The sequence below is a fragment of the Sus scrofa genome, chromosome 3 (genome assembly GCF_054392235.1).
Source record: "Sus scrofa isolate SSC_HxYL_T2T_F1_AM1 chromosome 3, Sscrofa_HxYL_maternal_Yorkshire_Landrace_v2.0, whole genome shotgun sequence".
NCBI lineage: Eukaryota > Metazoa > Chordata > Mammalia > Artiodactyla > Suidae > Sus > Sus scrofa.
The window spans coordinates 126,248,707-126,268,338 of record NC_139385.1 but is presented as its reverse complement, the minus strand read 5'-3'; the positions used below and the strand labels follow the sequence as shown (position 1 = coordinate 126,268,338).

General features: G+C 38.2%; 1 protein-coding gene across 26 annotated transcripts in view; it reads left to right on the top strand.

Annotated features, from left to right (window-relative positions):
- Positions 1 to 19,632, top strand: part of NCOA1 (nuclear receptor coactivator 1) — a 253,860-nt gene that overhangs the window by 206,056 nt on the left and 28,172 nt on the right. For all 26 annotated transcript variants that reach the window (XM_085015947.1, XM_085015954.1, XM_085015948.1 and 23 more), the window contains 4 exon segments: positions 8,499 to 8,616; positions 11,050 to 11,218; positions 12,394 to 12,708; positions 18,256 to 18,357. In XM_085015947.1, the coding sequence (XP_084872073.1) occupies positions 8,499 to 8,616; positions 11,050 to 11,218; positions 12,394 to 12,708; positions 18,256 to 18,357 (704 nt within the window).

Here is a 19,632-nt window from a genome sequence, read left to right as displayed (position 1 = left end):
CATATGCTGCGGGAGCGGCCCAAGAAATAGCAACAACAACAACAACAACAAAAAGACAAAAGACAAAAAAAAAAAAAAAAAAAAGGATATGTGAATTAAAACTATAATGCAGTACTACTATAAACCCATTGAAATACCCAGCATTTTAAAATACTTACAACACCAAATGATAGCAAAGATGTGGAGCAACGTGAACTTTTGCATTGTTGGTAGGAATGTAAAATAGGTAAAAACAGATTTGGAAAAATTGTTCAGCAGTTTCTCTTAAAGTTAAACATGCATGTCCCATATAACCCAACATTCCAGCTCTTAGGTATTTGAGAATGAGAAATGAGAGCATGTGCTCATCAAAAACTTGGCCACAAATGTTCCTACAGGTTTGTTCATGATAGCCCCAAACTGGAAGCAATCTAAATGTTCAACAACAAGGATATGGTATATTTATAAAATGAAATATTTCTCAGCAGTGAAAAGGAAGGGGACTACTGGCATGTGGCATGAATTACTCTCAAAAACATGCTAAGTGAGAAAAAGTCTAGATCATTGTGGTGGGATAAGGTAGGGAGGATTGACAAGCCAAGGAGCTTGAGGGAACTTTTAGAGGTGATGGAACTATTCTGTTTTCTTGATTCAAGTAGGAGGTTATATAGGGGTTTATACCTTTTCCAGAGTCATTAAACTGTACGCTAAAAATTGATGCATACTTTTGTATATAAACTATCCGTCAATAAAATTTACTTCAGAAATATCCAAGGTTATTTCTAGCTGATAATTAGGCATCCAAGTTTCCAGTAGTATGAAGGTGGAGTAAAGCCATTTTGAGATATAGAAGGGCTCAAGTTATTTGCATGGTATAGTCACTTTCTCTACTGAAAGTCCTAGATAATATGCTTCAGCAAACAGGGGGAAAACCAAAAAAGAGAAACTTACAAGGTCCATGGGAAACAAGCATCAGAAAGTAAGTCCAGGAATGATGCATGATCAATAAGACTAGGAAACAACCAATGTAGACTGGAATGGGGGGCCCGAGTTCTCTTGAAAGGCTGCCTCCAGGGGAGAAAGGAAATGTATCTCTTTGAGTTTATGGGAGATATTCATGATAGGTTTATGTCATAAATGTTAAAACATTTGAAAAATTCTAGAAAAGCAGGAAAATGAAAAGGAAAAAAAAAAAAGGTTAATTGTTAACTCCAGAAAAAAGGAAGCATGAGAAATTCCTGTTGTGGCTCAGAGGTAACAAACCCAACTAGTATCCATGAGGACATGAGTTGGATCCTTGGTCCCATTTGGTGAGTTAAGGATCCAGCATTGCCGTGAGCTATGGTGTAGGTTGAGTGGGTTAAGGATCCGGCATTGCCATAGGCTGTGAGGTAGGTTGCAGACAAGGTTCAGATCTGGCGTTGCTGTGGCTGTGGCAAAGGCCAGCAACTACAGCTCCAATTTGATCCCTAGCCTGGGAACTTCCATATGCTACAGATGCAGCCCTAAAAAGACCAAAAAACAAACAAACAAACAAAAAAATCATGAGCATAGTACACAATATGATCTAGCAATGACAAATATTTGTATAGTTAATACTCAATATATGGAGTAATACTTCATAATCTAAATGTTAACTTTTTATTTTATAAAAATGCTATGATCTCTGTTAGGGACATAGGAGGTAGTAAGAGAGGTAGATATGAGAGAGCTAAAACCTTGTCTATCACGATGGTGAGTCAGAACTCTAAAAATGGAGATATCTTAGAAATAATTAGGCAAATGCCGAAGAAAAGAGCTACACAAGTTGTGACTGGCCATCTCTATTGAAAGGGGAGGAAGCAAAGGATCGGAAGGGGCAAGACAGGAAACCGTTTTTATTCATAACAGACCTTTTTGTTCTAACTTTTAAATTTATGTGTATGTGTTAATTTGATGAAAATTAAAGCTAATAAAAATAGAAAGTGTCTTCTAGTAGCTCTACAAGTTGGCGAAAGTGGAGTGTTTTTCATTCGTGACCTGTCTTGAGACATATAGCTCTTTTTTTCTCTCTTGAGATCTCACCTGAATACTGTTCAGTGTATGAAAGTATGTAAATAGGCCAGGATCTGTTCAACTTTGTCCCATAGTGATGGCAAAGGCCAGAAGCCTGGAAGGGAAGATACTGAGGTAAATGGCGGAGGGGGGGGAGCTCCAAACAGCCAGTTTACAATGTTTCTATACAGACAAGAAACAGAACAGGTTTTAAGAGGCGAAGCGTAAGGCTAAGGAAACAAGTTGGACAGGAGAAAGGAAAAGAGAACAAAGGGTTGGAGAAGGAAAAAGAAAGAAAGAAGAGGGAAAAAATATGATCTTGTAAAGAGAGAGAACAGCCTCTGATTCTCTGCCCCCTCTAGCCTCTAGCTGTCCTCCACTGCCTCTCACTAGAGCCAGAGTCCATTATGGAAAGGCTGATTCCACGTCTTAATCTGGTGCCCATCCAGGAAAATCAATCATCTTTCCTGACTGGAGTCTTCAGTCTTAAGCTGAACCATGTCAAGTGCAAAGGTCTCGCATAGGAGAGTTAATTATTGTGTTTCACCTATTAGAACTTCTGGAACTGTCTGCCGTGTCACCTTCTCTCATTCTTTTCTTTTCCTTGCCCTTCTGCATTGCATTCTGAGAGAGTCTCTGGGCCAGATTTTCCAGATCAAAGCTGAGTCTTCATCCATTTCCAGTCTGCTCTTCTGTCAGTCTATTGTGTTCTTTTAATTGTTGCAATTGTGTTTTTAAAAAAATTTTTTCTTAGACATCTATTACTTTTTATATATATGATAGACTTTTAAATGTGTGGTGATAAATTTAGCATACTTACTTTGGAGCTCATCCATTTTCTGTCATAATCTTTTTTTCTTCAAAGTTTCTTTTTTTGTTAAATTTGCTATTGTTCTTTCCTGCTGTTGACTTTTTTTGAATGTTTGGTGAATTTGAGCCGTCTGTCCATGTGTACTGAAAAAAGACCTAGAATGAAACATCTTGGTAGCTAGAGTGTCTCTTGAGCTAAAGTGAGAAGCCCTTTTTGCCCTGGCAGTGAATGTAGGTTCTGATTATAGAAGCCTTGTTTCTCAGTTGTTGTTGTGAAGGAGTGGGGGTTGGTGATGGGGAAATCCCTCGTGGCAGCCCTTGCACCCACGTTGGGAGATTCCCTGGGCAGAACTCCCACTCTGAGTCATGCACTCACCACTTTAATCCCATGGGTAGATGCCAGAGTCAGCTGCACTCAAAGCAGGGCCTGGTGGCAGCTGTTCAGTTGTCCTTTAATTATCTGGGCAATCACCCATGGCCTGTTCCTTTACCTGCTCAACTGACCACTGAGTTTGGAGTTGTTCTGGTGTTGAAAAAAACTCGCATTTTTGGAAAACCTTCTCTTTGTCCTGATGTAAGTTTTCTAGTTTAGTTGAATTTCACTCTCAATTTTAGCTTTTCATTTGTCTTAGAAATTCTTCATTGTTCTAGTTGACTGCCCTACTTCTTTTGGCCTCTCCTTCAGATGTAAAATTATTTTTCCCCTTTTTACTTCTTTTATTTCAGTGATAATTTTAGAGAGAAAATAAAATGTAGGTAACATAAATCTGTCAAATTGAACCACAAATTTTCCTTAGATCTGTTTACATATGAGAGAACTAAGGTCCAGAGTATGAAAAGTAAGCACACACCTAGACCAAAAACTTGCCCAGAAGTTACCCAGTTAGTATAAGCAGAACCAGGATTTAAAATTCAGTCAGCCTGGTTTTAAAACATGGTGTCCATATGCACACACAGTCATGCAGAGTGACCAAGTGATTTAAATAATTTGGTTGGAAATGTACTATGGGAGCACATCAAGAGACAACTTAGAGGGATGTTGATCAAAATATGCGTAACGTGCTTTCTTGGCAGTACCTTCAACACCTCTGCTATGTCCCTGTGACACTGTCTCCAGATTCCTATCCTTTGAGGTGGATTTGACTTCTGAAATTGTGTGAAGTCGATGGAGCCAAATTTGTTGATCCAAAAAGAATAATACTTTAAAAAAAAATCAGAACCAAAATTAGACGTGATTATAAGACGTATTTTATTGAAGGACTTGTACACTGGTTAAGATAGTTCTAAAAGAATTCCAAAAATATTTGAACGTTGATAACATTACTGGAGTAAGTGAATGACCACTTAAGATGGTTTTTATGTTCTGTGAACATACACTTTCTGAGATGATTAACTTTTAAATCTTATTAGACTAGAGTACATTAGGAGTACCGCCTACCTCTAAAAATAGAGTTTCACATAAAAACTTTTCAGTATCTAAAAAGTGCAGTTTTATTTCCCTGTTTTCATGGCTGTGTTTAGTGTGTTGAGGCTATTGGTAGGTATCTTTCGCTACCGCAAAACTGCAATGAATAATCTTACGTAGAGATAATTGACCGTATTTGAGAGTATATCTGAAGTAGAAATTCTGAACAGAATTGCCAGGTCAAAGGGTAGGTAAACTTTGCCAAATGGCTCTCTTATGCCAGTGTAAGCACTAACTGACAATGTTCCTCTTTCCACACCTCCTTTCCAATAAGTTGAATTATGCACTTTCTCATCTTTGCCAACCTGACGGGTTTTTTTAAGTATCTCAATGTAGTTTTAAACTATTTTTCTTTTATCATGAATTAGGTTGATTATTTTTCCGTGATTTTATGTGACCTTTTCATATGCTCTGACCATTTATCTGTTGGGTTTTTCTGTTTTTATCTTACTGATTTTATATATACTTTTGGAATATGAAATGAAACACTTTGACTGCTGTGCATAGTAAACAGCCAGATGTAACAAAACTGAGCCGGAAACCTCTTTACCAACGGCTGAGGAAAAAATGAACTGTGAACATCAGAATCACTAGATACTGCATCAACTCTTAATGAAGTGAAGTGTGCAAAAGCCACTCTCTTGATTAGACAATGCTTTCTACTTTGTGTGAAGAAAGAAATTTAATTTTTAGTAATATAAGGGTTTTTTGGTTTTGTTTTTGGCTGGGATCATTGTGGCTAATGGGAGTAGGATGTTGAGCCTTTTGTACAGATGATTAAAAAAAAAACACACACAAAAGAAAAACAGAATACTTGATCAAGAATCCCTAAAAGCTTGTTTTAACTGCCCTGATATCAGCTGTTTCTCTCCAACACAGGGAGTGGTAAATGCAGTGATGTTTCCCTTTAAAAATTCCCCTGCCTATCTTGTGTAACATATATACATACTCACTCAACGTTTGCAGTAGAGACACAGACAACTCCAAAAATAGTTGGTTTGTTCCCTGGACAAAGAGAGATAACTTGGGTATTTCGTAAAACACTGCAGCAAATCCTCGAATTTTTTGTAGAAATCAGTTTCTAAAGGAAGTCCTGAAATGTTGAAATAACTTTTAGAGTAAAAACCAACTTCTTTTAAGCATACAGCCTACACAAACAAAGCTTTTTGTTGAGTCAATGATTGATTTCTTTGGGGTTTTTCCTCGTGGTCACCAAATTTAGCACATGAATCTTATTTTATTTTGAAAATATTTTATCCAATTTTTTTTTTCCCACTGTACAGCAAGGGGGTCAGGTTATCCTTACATGTATACATTGCAATTACAGTTTTTCCCCCACCCTTTCTTCTGTTGCAACATGAGTATCTAGACATAGTTCTCAATGCTATTCAGCAGGATCTCCTTGTAAATCTATTCTAGGTTGTGTCTGATAAGCCCAAGCTCCCGATCCCTCCCACTCCCTCCCCCTCCCATCAGGCAACCACAAGTCTCTTTTCCAAGTCCATGATTTTCTTTTCTGAGGAGATGTTCATTTGTGCTGGATATTAGATTCCAGTTATAAGTGATATCATATGGTATTTGCCTTTGTCTTTCTGGCTCATTTCACTCAGGATGAGATTCTCTAGTTCCATCCATGTTGCTGCAAATGGCATTATGTCATCCTTTTTTATGGCTGAGTAGTATTCCATTGTGTATATATACCACATCTTCCGAATCCAATCCTCTGTCGATGGACATTTGGATTGTTTCCATGTCCTGGCTATTGTGAATAGTGATGCAATGAACATGCGGGTGCATGTGTCTGGATAGATGCCCAAGAGTGGGATTGCAGGGTCATATGGAAGTTCTAAGTATAGATTTCTAAGGTATCTCCAAACTGTTCTCCATAGTGGCTGTACCAGTTTACATTCCCACCAGCAGTGCAGGAGAGTTCCCTTTTCTCCACAGCCCCTCCAGCATTTGTTATTTGTGGATTTATTAATGATGGCCATTCTGACTGGTGTGAGGTGGTATCTCATGGTAGTTTTGATCCAATTTGTTTTCTTGACATTTTTCCCATCAAGACTAGTAAAATGAGATACTGTCCATTTGCTAAGGCAAAAAAACTATCTTGTAATACTCAGTACTGATGGTAGACAGCCATGTAGAGTTTCTTTGATTCTTAAATATAATTATTTTGTTTAGGTTAGATTTCTAAAATGCAATAAGATTGAGGAATTAATGTGTGGAGCAGAGCAATGGACAATTTAAGATTATCATCTTTAACCAACTTCCTGACTGAGTAATGAGAGCAATTAAGTGATTACTTTCCCATCAGCATTTATTGTTGTTGTTTCGAGTTTTTTGTTTGCTTTGTTTTTTTAGAATCCTACAGAATTTGATTTCTCTATCATTTCTCATGGTAGAGAAGACAAGTTTAATTGCAAGCTATAATTCTTTGCATTTAGAAGTGAATGTGTTTTTATATGGACTCCTATATCTCATTCAAACTAAATGTTGAATATATTTCACATCAAAGTGAGCCTAACGTGTTTGCTGTCATTAATAAAGATCAGTATCCAGCATTAAATAAATTTAGAGGGCATCCTTAAATCTACTTACTCTCCATTAGGATGAGGAATTCTACCTAATTGTGATTTTTCTTAAGACGCCGCGGCATTTTTAATTTCGGGTTTTGGTTTTGGTTTTAGTTTGCTGGGGCTTCCACAATAAAATACCACAGACCGGTGACTTAAAGAACAGAAATTTATTTTCTCACAGTGTGAAGGTTAGCGGGTTAGCAGGTTTAGTGTCTCCTGAGGCCTTTCTCACTAGCCTGCAGATGGCTACCTTCTTACTGTGTCCTCATGGTCGTCACTCTGTGCTGTCTGTGTCCTAATCACCTCTGCTTATAAGAACATCAGTCATACTGAGCTCACCCTAGTGACTCTGTTTTAACTTAATCACTTCCCAGAAGGCCCTGTCCCAAATATAGTCACATTATAAAGTGCTGGAGGTTAGAGTTTCAACATAAGAATTTTGTTCATTTTAGAAATTACAAATAACCACTAGAAACACTAAAAGAAAATAAAAGTAATCCTTAATCTCATAGTCTACTGAAGGACATATAGCCTATCATAATTTTTTCTGCTAAAATATATAAAATAGTGGGTAAAAATGGAATCATCCCAAACATAGTATCTTTTTTTTTTTTTTTTTTTTTTTTGCTTTTTAGGGCCACACACGGGGCATATGGAGGTTCCCAGGCTAGGGGTCGAATCAGATCTGTAGCTGCCAGGCTACACAGCAACACAGGATCCAAGCAGTGTCTGTAGCCTACACCACAGCTCATGGCAATACTGGATCTTTAACCTAGCAAGCAAGGCCAGGGAATCGAACCTGTGTCCTCATAGATGCCAGTCAAATTTGTTAACTGCCAAGCCATGATGGGAACTCCCCAAACATGATATCTTAGTTTACACTTTTTTTATTTTCATTTATTGGCATGTTGTAAATATCTATACCATAAATTATTAAATCAGTCAGTAAATTTCTGGAATTTAGGTTATTTACAGATTGTTTCCTAATATAAATAGTACAGAAATGATCAAAGCTTCAAAAAAATTACCCCAAACTTTCTAACATGTGCATACTATTTTCTTCCACTGCAAAACATAACTCAACCTCTCTCTGCATTTGTCATCATTATGGACATCAGTTATTGTACTGTTATTATAAAGCTGTATTTTTAATTAACCACTGTAGAGTTCTGTCCATTTACTAAATGGCCCCGGACTGCAGTGCCCTTTAGTCTCTGTTCCTGCCTTTTATAGGACATATTTTATCTTTTGCTTGCAGCTCTCACTTCATGATAATAACACGTATAGTATATACTGATATGATACAGACTGAAAAAGCAGTGAACCAAAATTATGATTATCTTTAAAATAAATAATTTCTGAAAAGTTCTAAGTGATTCTCTTATGATAATATGTACAAACTTTTAACATCAGACTCTTTTTGACTCAGAGACCTTTTCTCACTTTCTCATTTAGTTGTTATATGGCCACATTTTAGACAGCTTAAGTTTCTGATTAAGTGACCTATGTATCACTGAGGTAGCTTTTTACAGGGGAAATCTCACTCTACTATACAATATATTACTTCTGAAAATTATTATCGTCTTCCATTTGAATACATCCTGATTTATTACCTTTTCTTCTTTAACCAGGATTACCTGAGCTAGAATTGGAAGCAATTGATAACCAGTTTGGACAACCGGGAACAGGTGATCAGATTCCATGGGCAAATAATACAGTGACAGCTGTAAATCAGAATAAACCAGAAGAGTGAGTAATACATTTTGTATATTACAAAGTATCAAGATACCAGTTTCTACAGCAAAGAACTACTTTTCCCAAACTAGATTCCAGTCTTGATTGGTATTTTGTGAGATATTAATAGAAGTGAATGTTTAATGAAAAAAAAAAAAAGGGTGGGGGAGGACACCAAGTTAAACAGAGTTATTTACTGCATGACTGCAAGGCCAGTGTACATTGTAATTACCAGGAGATTGATACAGTATGCAGCTGTTGTTTTCATCTTTTTTCATCTTCTACTTTGCTTTACTGATTACCATAGAATTTATGGGACCTATGGATGAATTGGCCTCAGCACAACAATTATGTTGCTTCTTGAGTTATCAGTTATATAATTATTTTGTCCAGCTTTTCTCTTTGTCTGGAGCAAGAGTGCCTAAGACCGGAAGGTACTTTGCACATCTACTCGGTGACCTATCTGGGTTAGAATTTAGTTCCTTAATCCACACAAGGAGGTCCATTCCAACACATAGAGTACATCTTGTATATAACAACCAAAGGATGAATGGGTGGTACCAAGTGTGGTTTGGAGCCTTAACTGTGAGCTGTAGTCCCAGGTCCCGTCCCCAAAAAAGAATCCTTGTAATTACATAATTATATTAGTAGTATTAGTACTAGTATTATTTTCTATATATTTCTGTTTTATGCAGTTGGTATCAGTTTGGATTAGACCACATATTTCCTACATATAATCAACAATTTGTTGCTTACCACTGAGCCTGTTTCATTTTTCGAGTTTGATTTATTTTATAAACAGTAATGATGTCATGTTATCAACATGATTTGAACATCTTTGAAGATGGCTCAATTATCAATAATTAATGGCAACCATAAGATAAATAGAATAAGTAGTATAAATCTTATTATAGGCCAAATGATTTTTTTCTGAGTTTATGGTTGATTTTTTTTACTTTTATTTAAAATTGTTTTGGGGAGTTCCTGTCCTGGCGCAGTGGAAACAAATCCGACTAGGAGTTATGAGGTTGCGGGTTCAATCCCCAGGCCTTGCTCAGTTGGTTAAGGATCCAGTGTTGCCGTGAGCTGTGGTGTAGGTCGCAGGTGTGCCTAGAATTTGGCGTTGCTGCGGCTGTGGCATAGGCCAGCAACTACAGCTCCAATTAGACCCCTAGCCTGGGAACCTCCATATGCCACGGCACAGCCCTCAAAAGACAAAAAAAAAAAAATTGTTTTTGGAGTTCCCAGTCTATACAATAGAATCATCAGTGTCTCTGCACAGAGCCCAAGCACAGTGTTAGTTTAAAGGGCCCAGCATTGGACACCTGCAGCATAGGTCATAACTGTGGCTTAGATCTGATCCCTGACCCAGGAACTCCTTATACCTGGGGTGACCAAAAAAAAAAAAAAAAAATTCGGAGTTCTCATCGTGGCGCAGCGGAAACAAATCTCACTAGCATCCATGAGGACACAGGTTCGATCCCTGGTCTCACTCAGTGGGTTAAGGATCTGGCACTACCATGAGCTGTGGTGTAGGTCGCAGATGTGGCTCAGATCCTGCGTGGCTGTGGCTGTGGCATAGGCCAGCGGCTACGGCTCCAATTTGACCCCTAGCCTGGGAACCTCCATATGCCGCAGGTGCAGCCCTAAAAAGACAAAAAAGACAAAAAAAATTTGTTTCTCTTAATTATGGTTAATTTTTCAGGCTGTTTCTGTAAGCTAACAAGAAGAATATTAAAACAGAGTTCAATGACAAAATAATGAAAAATATATTTAAGCGACATACTCAGTGTCATAAATTCCTGCACGTTAAGTATAGAAAATTTTATTGCATAAAAATGCATCTCTGGGAGTTCCTGTCGTGGCTCAGCGGTTAACAAGTCTGACTAACATCCATGAGGATGCAGGTTTGATCCCTGGCCTTATTCAGTGGGTTAAGGATCCAGTGTTACTGTGAGCTGTGATGTAGGTGGCAGATGCAGCTTGGATCCTGAATTGCTGTTACTGTGGCGAAGGCCAGCGGCTACAGCTCTGATTCAGCCCTTAGCCTAGGAACCTCCATATGCCGTGGTTGGGGCCCTAAGAAGACAAAAAGACCCAAAAAAAGAAAAAACCTTAAAAATGCATCTCAGAGTTCCTGCTGTGGCGCATCAGGATCAGCTGTGTCTTGGGAGCACTGGGATGCAGGTTGGATCCCTGGCCTGACACAGTGGGTTAAGGATCTGGTGTTACTGCAGCTTAGGTCACAACTGTGGCTCGAATCTGATCCCTGGCCTGGGAATTCCATATGCCACAGGGTAGGCAAAAATGAAAGAAAGAAAAAAATGCATCTCAACAGATAATTTCCTGGAACTAGATTTGCTTATGTATCTCTGTATTTGCATTCTTAAGATTGAATACTTATTTGCTCACATCAGTCATAAACTTTCTTATTTTTTGATTCTGTAGCCAGTGTATTAGTTCACAATTAGATGAGCTTCTCTGTCCACCAACAACAGTTGAAGGAAGAAATGATGAGAAGGCTCTTCTTGAACAGCTGGTATCCTTCCTCAGCGGCAAAGATGAAACTGAGTTAGCGGAACTAGACAGAGCTCTGGGAATCGACAAACTTGTTCAGGTACTTACTGAATTTGGAGTTAATTTAAATGACGCCTCCCTGAGAAGCTAGAAGATGATTTTTTAAGCAAGGTTTTTCAGTGTTACTCTCACTGCGTTTTACCTGTTTTATAATTTACCCTTGTGAGAGTTATCAAAATATATAATAGTTAAATAATGAGCTTTTAAGACTAAAAATATCATAACAATTAGAATTAGAGAGTTGTAGCCTTTTACTACAGAGCATAATCTTAGAAGCTCCCCCAAGAACAGAATCCAGATTTTATATCATCATTTCCTATTTTAGGACTCATATTTATCTTTCATTCATGCCATTCCAACTTCCAGGTTAGTATTTTCCAGACTGCGAGGTTAAAAAATCAATTTAGGAGTTTCCTAATGGCTCCAAGGGAGTGGGTTCAAGATCTGGTGTTGTCACTGCTGTGGCTTGGGTCACTTCTGTGGCGTGGGTTCAATACCTGGCCCAGGAACTTCTGCATGCTGTGGGCATACCCCCCTCCCCCAAAAAATCAGTTTAGTACATGATGACCAGCATATTTTAATGGAGTAGAGTGGTGTAGAATACAAAGTATCAGGATGCAGAAAAGGGAAATTCTATTCCATGAAACTGTTTCTGGTTACACACACACACACACACACACACACACACAGTAGGTCACAATTAATTAAACTGTATTTCTTACATTGAGTAGTAGTCAAAAAGTTTGAAAACCATAGCTCTGTGGCATTCTGTTAGGTCAACTATGAATTTTTTTCAAATGAGACAAAGGCGTTAATTTTGTACTTGAGATAGAAAAATTAATCCTTCCTTTAGGAATGTACTTCACATGGTAACCTGTTAAATATTGTATTTGTTGATTCTTAGGCTTTGCAATGAGCTTCTTTTCAAACCTTTAACTTCATTTCATTGATGTAGGGCCTTTATTTTAACCATATTTTCATCTCTTTACTGAGATTTTAAATATCTTAGTTTATCTGTTACTCCATTCCAGAAGTAACTTTCATAAGTGATTCCTTTAAGTAGCAAACTCCTGGAGAGCTTCATGAATTCAGCATGAATATGTTACGATGAAACTTTCTAGAGGTAACATGCTCTCAGCTCTAAATTATACAGGGAAGCATATCATTTACTGGCAGAAATTTATTCGTAAAATGTTCTGGCTTATTTTCTGACAGGGAGGAGGATTGGATGTATTATCAGAGAGATTTCCACCACAACAAGCAACACCGCCATTGATGATGGAAGAAAGACCCAACCTTTATTCACAGCCTTATTCTTCTCCATCACCTACTGCCAATCTCTCTGGCCCCTTCCAAGGCATGGTCAGGCAAAAACCTTCATTGGGGACTATGCCTGTTCAAGTAACACCTCCCCGAGGTGCTTTTTCACCTGGCATGGGCATGCAGCCCAGGCAGACTCTAAACAGACCTCCAGCTGCACCCAACCAACTAAGACTTCAGCTTCAGCAACGATTACAGGGACAACAGCAGGTGAGTACTCTTGTTTAGCAGATGATGCTTTTTAAAGGTATGTGCTAACCCTCTTTGTAATAAGACAGCCCAGTTGCTGCAATAAAAGTGTCAAGTCCACTCCCAGAAGCTTTATTACTCAAAAAGTCATCTTTGGTCTGCTTGGATAAGAGTAAGGGACATTCATTCAATTAAAGACTGCTGGCTCGGAGTTCCCATCGTGGCGCAGCTGAAATGAATCCAATTAGGAACCATGAGGTTGCCGGTTCCATCCCTGGCCTCGATCAGTGGGTTAAAGATCCAGCATTGCCGTGAGCTGTGGTGTAGGTCACAGACCGGCTCGGATCTGGCGTGGCTGTGGCCGACAGCAACAGCTCCGATTAGACCCCTAGCCTGGGGACCTCCATGTGCCACAGTTGCAGCCCTAAAAAGAAAAAAAAAAAAAAAAAGACTACTGGCTCATAACAGAGTACTTTGACACTAATAGTTTAAAAGCAATTTACTGTACTCTTGTTTTTGGAGATTAAAAAATATTTAGGATGAACATCATGCGATTATTAAATTAACAGAATTGAAATATAGCTTAAATCTGAAATAGGGCATCAAGATATTCTGTTTCTGATTGTTGGAACAGAAAATGAAGTTTACGTTGTTTGCAGTTAGAGTGAGTGAAGCCTAATGATATTATTATACCAGGAGAACAGAGGAGAGGATAGTGTGGGAGTCCTGGGAGCTATGGGTGAGTTAAGTATTTTCTCTTGTGACAAGTAATGAGTAGGTATAATGACATAAATATTTAAAATTGTATAAGCAGCAGTTATAATCATCAAGAACCAGAAAACCGAAGGACTGAGGACTGAGACTCTAGATCGTTGCTTCTTGCTATTAATCTTTTTTATCTTTTAAAACATATGTCTGTATTGCTTTGGATTTTTTAAAAGTATCATTATAAAATTAAATTCAATAAATATAACAAATAATATAAAAATGCTTCTATTTCACTTAAAAGGAGGAAGGTGATAAAATGAAAGAGAAAGGGAGAGATGACATAGGATGAAAAAAAAATTTTACTGGTAAACTAACAAAGAAAGAAATAATTTTTTAAATGCTGGAGTGAATAAAAGGCACAAAGAATTATTAAGGGAAGAGAAGGAAGGAAAGAGAAAGAAATGGAATAGTACTAAGATAAACTACGTATTATAACTTGTCATTCATCGTTAGATAGTACAAGAACAAGAAATGTTTAATAGTTCTGCTGTATTAAATTTTTCATAAAACATATATAGGGGGACTATACGAGGTACTGAGAGGACGACAAAAAATAAAAGATACAGGCAACTTTTCAGAACTTAGAGTCAGCTTGGGTATTCATAACAGCGTAGTCATCCCTCCATATCTGCAGGTTCTGTATCTACAGATTAAACCAACTTCAGATTGAAAAGAGTATTTTTTTTAATTCCAGAAAGTTCCAAAAAGCAAAACTTTGTGACAGTGAAAAATTCCTGATTCCAACTATAATGGAAAAAATTAAAATCATTTAAAAAAAATAAAAGAAAAATGCCTGATAAAAGAATGAACTTCCTTAAAGAATTCTTTGTCTTGGCAAGAATTTATGTGGTAGCTGGATCAGGGTTCTCAACCTCATTACTATTAAGTATTTTGGGACTGGGTAATTCTTGTTAAGGGAAACTTCTGGTACATAGCAGCATATGTGGCCTCTACCCACCAGATACTAATAGCAACCCTTCCCCAAGTCGTGTCAGACAAAAATGTCTTCATATATTGCCAGCTGTCCTTTATGGGGCAGAATCATCCCTGGTTGTGAACCTCCTGGTCAGACAATCGTCTTTTACATTTACTGTGGAAGGGCTTCTTGCTAAGGCATTGGGGAAAAAAACATCCATTCAGAAAGACAAAATGATAGCAAGTCTGAACTATATGTGTGTGCACATGTGTGCATTTATACACATAAGCTGGGTTTGTGCTCTTCCCACTGGTCTCAGGATGCATATCTCCTTTAGTAATATAACAAGCCTTTCCACGGGCCTTTATAGGCTTTTGAATTTGTGTAACCAGCTCTGAGGATCGGCAGCCTCTCTCCTCCCACTTCCTAACCACCCTCCCACCACCACCAAAGTTAAGATTTCGGAGGAGATAAAAGAAATGGTGATCCTTTTAGGAAGACTTCCTTGGAAGAAGTAGAACTTGACATTCTTGTTGGAAAATGGGTAGCATTTTAATAATCAGAAGAGGCGGGTCACTATGAGACTGCTGTATACAGCATTAGTTAGGTTGTACACCCAATCAAGAGGAGGGGAAAATGAGCAAGAATTATTCCAAGGGCAGGAATCGATTATTTTCCTTGAAGAGAAAGTGCTTATAGATTGCTGCTTTTAGAATAATTCCTTCTATGTACAGAAATAACCCATTCATTTTCTAAGGCTTTAATTTATTTTCTAAGGTTGTTTTCTCATTTTACTATTTCTCAAGCATTTTTCTTCTGTCCCCACCCATTTCATTCTCATGTTATCTCACAATTCAAAGAATATATAAAGCTACAAGTTTGGAATCCCAACTCCCACTTTCCCAGCAATTTTACTTCTCTTCGTCATTAAGTCTTAATGTATTTTCACCTACCCTCATTGCTTTCTCTTCTGTTTTTAGACTTGTTGTTCTTTCTGCCTTGAGTTAACTCTACCATCCTCTTTGCCACCTGGCATTCTCATCTTTCAAGGTCCCACTGAGCTCACTCATGTCTTGGTCTCTGCCTTCATGTCCTACACTGAGCTAGTTGCTCCCTCTGTGCTGCTGTCCATATCTCTGTATGTGCCGTGTAGCACTTGTGCATTGCACTCTTCTTCTTGGGACTCTGCCACTCCACAGAGAGCTCCCAGAAAAGAGAAATTTGCTCAACTTCATAGCCTTCAAACTTTATTATATAGTGTCTTTACATGTATTGAGCTTTTTGATAAATCTTTTTTAAACTAATGGTTCCTTTAAATTTATGTCCCACGTCTATTGAGTCTAAGAAATATTTATATTTTCAGGAGTTCCCGTCATGGCGCAGTGGTTAACGAATCCGACTAGGAACCATAGGTTGCGGGTTCAATCCCTGCCCTTGCTCAGTGGGTTAACGATCCGGCGTTGCCGTGAGCCGTGGTGTAGATTGCAGACTCGGCTCGGATCCTGCGTTGCTGTGGCTCTGGCGTAGGCTGGCAGCTACAGCTCCAATTAGACCCCTAGCCTGGGAACCTCCATGTGCCGCGGAAACGGCCCAAGAAATGGCAAAAAAAGACCAAAAAAAAGAGAAATATTTATATTTTCATACTTGAGTCTCTTTGACTTTTAAAACCATAACGTTGATATTTATTTTTGACATGATTCTGAATGTTTTATCCTATTCCACAGTGCTTGAAAGTTGTAATTTTAATATTTATATTATATTGGGCTTTTACCTCCAAATCAGTTTGTTTTGTAATGTCGTGGGAGTCAAAAAATGAATAAAACTAGAGATATGAGTTGAGCTATTTGGAGATGAGAGATTTAATCTCTGTTCACAGCTTTTTAGATTCTCTGACAAAACTTTCGTAGGCTTGGAGATGCTGTTGTGGCGCAGCAGAAACTAATCCAACCAGGAGCCATGAGGTTGCGGGTTCAATCCCTGGCCTTGCTCATGGGTTAAGGATCCGGCGTTGCCCTGAGCTGTGGTGTAGGCCAGCAGTTATAGCTCCAGTTTCACCCCTAGCCTAGGAACCTTCATATTCCATGAGTGTGGCCCTAAAAAGCAAAAGAAAAAAGAAACCTTTCCTAGGCTTTCTAGTTTGCATATAGTATATTAAAGTATATTAAATGAATTAAATAGACATATGTTAAAATACATTTGATATGCCAATATATTTTACATTGATATATATGTCAATTATTTTATAAGTAATTTATAAGTTATAAAGTACCATATAAAACCAAAATAGTATTGATATTATTGTTACTATTATCTCTCCGATCAGTTTATTCATATCCGAGTATTGAGCCAGAAATCCCTTAAGCAATAGATTGTTTATCAGGAGTATCACTTCTAAGGATGCTTATTTTGTTACCTGATAAAGTTAAGGCTGACTATGACCCAAAACTTCTAAGCCCGATATTGACTGTATCTTCCAAATTGGTGTTCCATAGATTATTCTAGGCAATAATAATAAATGTTAATGGCCATATGTCAGAAAAAGTTTTATGATAAATAAATTGCATAATTTATCCCTTTCTTGGAGCTCCACAATGTGCTTTTGGCCAATTAAAGGCTCATAAAAGTACTATAGTAAAGAAATCTGTTTCACCTTGTGTAACCCATTATTTCCAATGCTTAATACAGCACAGCATGCGATTTTCCTGGCACAGCTATTAATATCCTGCAGAACAGGGTTCTTTAGAACACCAATTTGGGAAATGCTGGTCTAAAGTAATTACTTCTTCTAGTTAAACAGCCCATTTTCTCAGACTATTTGTTTGTTACATAATTCTCTGCAGCTAATAAAATCACATTGTATTTTCTCCAAATACGTACCCCTCAGACAGGTATCCTCCAAGTCAGAAGTACTTCAACTTTTCCATTTATCTTCAAGACCTTAATAGAATGTTCCCTATTGTACCTTTACTTTTTTTACTCACAACAATTTAAGACCTAGAGCTGATGTTTCTTTTTGTTCTGTTATTGCACTTATCTGAAATAACTAAGTAACAATGTGTTTTTAAAAGTATGATAAGAGTTCCCTGGTGGCCTAGTTGTTAAGGACTTAGCATTGTCACTGCTGTGTCTCGGGTTACTCCTGTGGCTCAGGTTAGATCCCTGGCCCTGGAACTTTCGCATGCTGCAGGTGCAGCCAAAAAAAAAAAAAAAAAAAAGTATGATAAACACATGAGGAGTGGTGGGCATTTAAAAGTAGATGGAGTTCCCCTGGTGGCCTAGCAGTTAAGGATTTAGCATTATCACTGCTGTGACAGGGTGCAGCCATAAAATAAAGTAGAATGGCATACACTTAATATATGCATAGGTGTAGATATATGTGTACATTGTGTGTATGTTTTCCACTTTTAAATCCTCAGCCATTAGAGTTCTGAAGGGAGAAAATATTAGGTAAAAGTTAGGAATTGCCAACCCTTTGGCAGATAAACATGAGAAACAATCTTACTAAACCTGCAATACTGGAGTTCCCATCATGGCACAGTAGAAATAAATCCGACTAGGAACCATGAGTTTTTGGGTTCGATCCCTGGCCTCGCTCAGTGGGTTAAGGATCCGGCCTTGCCGTGAGCTGTGGTGTAGGTTGCAGATGCAGCCAGATCCTGTGGCTGTGGCGTAGGCCGGCAGCTGTAGCTCCGATTTGACCCCTAGCCCGGGAACCTCCGTATGCCGTGGGTGCAGCCCTAAAAAGCAAAAATAAATAAATAAATATAAAATAAACCTGCAATACTAAAACTTTTTAGTAATCAATAAAAAGTTTGTTACTCTAAAGGGGCCATGCTATATATTTATATGTAGAAATACGTCTCATTGTTTCCATTTTTCTCTAGTTGATACACCAAAATCGGCAGGCTATCTTGAACCAGTTTGCAGCAAACGCTCCTGTTGGCATCAATATGAGATCAGGCATGCAACAGCAAATTACACCTCAGGTAACGTGAGAAAACCAGACATTGTTAGTACATCTCTAACCCAAGTTGTGTTTCTAAAAGTGTTGACTCGGATATCTTTGAAATTGTCTGTGAACTGATCTTTTAATGATGTTTGTACTGTAGTTTTCTTCTAGAGTGAATTTATAATCAACCTGTGATACCCCTTACTGATATTTGATCTAAAGCTGAGGGCTCTTTGTTTTATTGTTATTATTGTCATTGCTATTAGATATCAGATGACTAAGTAGAAAACTCTTATTGCTGTCCTGAATAATACCTGTAATAAGAAGCCTCAGATATGAAACTCTGTGAATGGTACCTGAAACCTTATCAGAACCTTGCACGTTGCTTAGCTATCTTAACTACCTCGTGTTCTCTGCTCAGTCTGAGCATCAGCATTTTCTCTTTTTTGCTTGTTTCAGTAATCCTTGTGTGTGAACCCAGAGCCATTCAAACCAAACATAAAAAGAATTCAGTAGCTTTCTGAGTGTTATCTAGTGCTTCCTCCCTACTTCTACACATACTTTAATAGTTTTTGCTTCAACCAGGTTTTTATGATTTCCTAACCAGTACTGGGAAATAAGGGTTTTAGAGAAGACTCAAAACTCTTCTCCATAAAATGGACCTGGACGGATTGGGGGAAAATACTAACCAAAAGGATAAATATTGATGAAACTGCAGATGAGCAGCAGATATTGGCATCTTTGTGGATCCAGATTTTGGTTTCTTTGCTTTAAAAATCTCAGTGGTGGAGTTCCCGTCGTGGCTCAGTGGTTAATGAATCCGACTAGGAACCATGAGGTTGCGGGTTCGGTCCCTGGCCTTGCTCAGTGGGTTAACGATCTGGTGTTGCCATGAGCTGTGGTGTAGGTCACGAATGCGGCTCGGATCCTGCGTTGCTGTGGCTCTGGCATAGGTCGGGCGGCTACAGCTCCAGTTCAGCCCCTAGCCTGGGAACCTCCATATGCCGCGGGAGCAGCCCAAGAAATGGCAAAATAAATAAATAAATAGCCCTTCTAAATAAATAAATAAAAATCTCAGTGATTAGCTCCTGCAAGAGTAATTAGGTTATAAGGAAACAAGACCCCACTTTTGGGGTTCACACAAAGACATCTTCCATGAGTAAGTCGGTATGTCAGTTTCTTCCAGATTGGACTACATCTGTTTAGCAAGTTTATTTTTATGGAGCTGACCTTTAGTCAGCTAAAGCTGGACCTTTAGTCAGGTCCTCAACCTGAATGGGTGTTTCCTGAGGAAGGCTTTATTGGCATGTCA